The following is a 1,691-nucleotide window of genomic DNA, read 5'->3' as shown; positions in this document are numbered from 1 at the left end:
TTATAATTAATAATTGGTTAGGAAATCCAGCTTATTCAGCAATCGATCTCCAAGGTTGTGACATCAATAACATTATTGGTCAGCTGACAGTCATGGCACTACAGTGAATGAGGAGGGCTATTTAATGAGGTATGTTTTCTTTTTTATACCAATTTTATATTTTCATGGTGTTATTCGTAATGCCATATTTTGTTTATTATCTATCAAAATTAAAGCTGGTTTACAATTTCAAAATAAACATCTTCTTCAATCTTAAAGATGTTTACTGCTAATTGATACATGTGTATTGACTATACAAATGTGCTTCGCGATTCTTTCCAAACAAATTAATCACAACCTGATGTTCGATTTAGTTTAGCTGCTGAATTTATTTTGTAATTCGTCATGTTTCCTTTATTGCGAAAATAAATCATAGTTACAAAATGAATAGTGATTGAAAAGTAGTCGATATTGTGATGTCAAATCGTAGGCGTTTGGTTTTGTCAACTTTGGGTGTTAATGTAGCCTTTCTGTGTTATTCAGATGACGTAGTAAATGCCGACCAAGCCGGATGGTGAGTCGTTCTTACGACTAATGCCATGAGTGAAAGTACAGAATCGAAAAACTTCACTGACGATGGATTAGCTGAGGAAGAGCACGAAATTCTATCAAAACATCAACTGTTCTTGAAGAAGCGATCCTGAAAAAAAGAAAAAGAAAAGTGGATGCCCAGTTTATTTTGGAGTGAAGTCATATTTACACGAATTCTACGATCCCAATTCTTCTGTTAAAGATCCGAGTATATACGAGGAAGATGACGACTTTGCTCTGCTATTAAATCCGAGATCAAGAAGACGGCGATGTCCTCCAATCTGGCTGAAAGTATGTATCTGGAGCGGTGCCAACTTGCTATTGTTTGGCATTGTCGGTATCCTTGTAGGGTATACAGTTCCAAGAAAATCTATGGTAACAAAACTAAGTGAGGACCAAAATTTAGGATATATGATCACAGTGCTGTATTCATTTAATACTACTCTTGATTTATGTAAGCTGGTTGGTTTGATTCTATTTTGTTCTGGTGGAATTATATTCGCTATGTCGCTTCTATTTCCTAGCTTTTTGACCAGTTATTGCGACGATGACGTCTCGGAAGATTCTATAAGAATACCCATTGCTGATGAAAAAACACCATTGAGCCCGATCGAAATGTCGATCCCCTCAACTTCCAAAGTTAAAAGCGTTCAGCCAAACAGAGTAGCATTTAAAGATGATTTTCCGACAAAAGATGTGCGTTTTTATGGATTAATGGACTGAACATTCACACAAGTAATTAAGTAGTGTAATATACGACCACAAAATAAATGTGCATTCAATTGTTTTCTTTTTTGTCATTCATACAAGTATAGATAAATAGTGCAAACGATTTAATATGTAAAACTAATTTCACAGTCACAAAACATTTACAAAACGATCTATCATTTGTTCGGTATCTTTATCCCAAGTTCGTATTTAGTCTCTTTTTCTTTGTTTTGTGTAAGCTTGAAAGTACAAACTCAAACCGTAATATCATAGCTAACTTAGTTACTTAATCCTTTTCATGCTCTTGAACATTATAGGTATCTATGATATAAATATATATACATGTATATATATTATATATTTTTTTTTACAGAAACAAACAGTATTGAAAGTCTTAAAAGCATCAGTGAAGT

The 1,691-nt window shown here is 33.6% G+C and overlaps 1 protein-coding gene across 1 annotated transcript; it reads left to right on the top strand.

The window, feature by feature from the left end:
* Positions 1-669: 669 nt before the first annotated feature.
* On the top strand, positions 670-1,322 carry LOC139507977 (neurensin-1-like; the record flags this gene model as incomplete). The annotated part of the gene is made up of 1 exon (XM_071295887.1): positions 670-1,322. A coding segment is annotated over one exon (624 nt), but the record flags the coding sequence as incomplete, so codon positions are not given.
* Between the last annotated feature and the right edge of the window lie 369 nt (positions 1,323-1,691).

Source organism: Mytilus edulis, unplaced genomic scaffold, assembly GCF_963676685.1.
Source record: "Mytilus edulis unplaced genomic scaffold, xbMytEdul2.2 SCAFFOLD_1802, whole genome shotgun sequence".
NCBI classification, from domain to species: domain Eukaryota; kingdom Metazoa; phylum Mollusca; class Bivalvia; order Mytilida; family Mytilidae; genus Mytilus; species Mytilus edulis.
The sequence above is the reverse complement of the archived record's forward strand: the minus strand, read 5'-3'. Positions and strand labels throughout refer to the sequence as shown.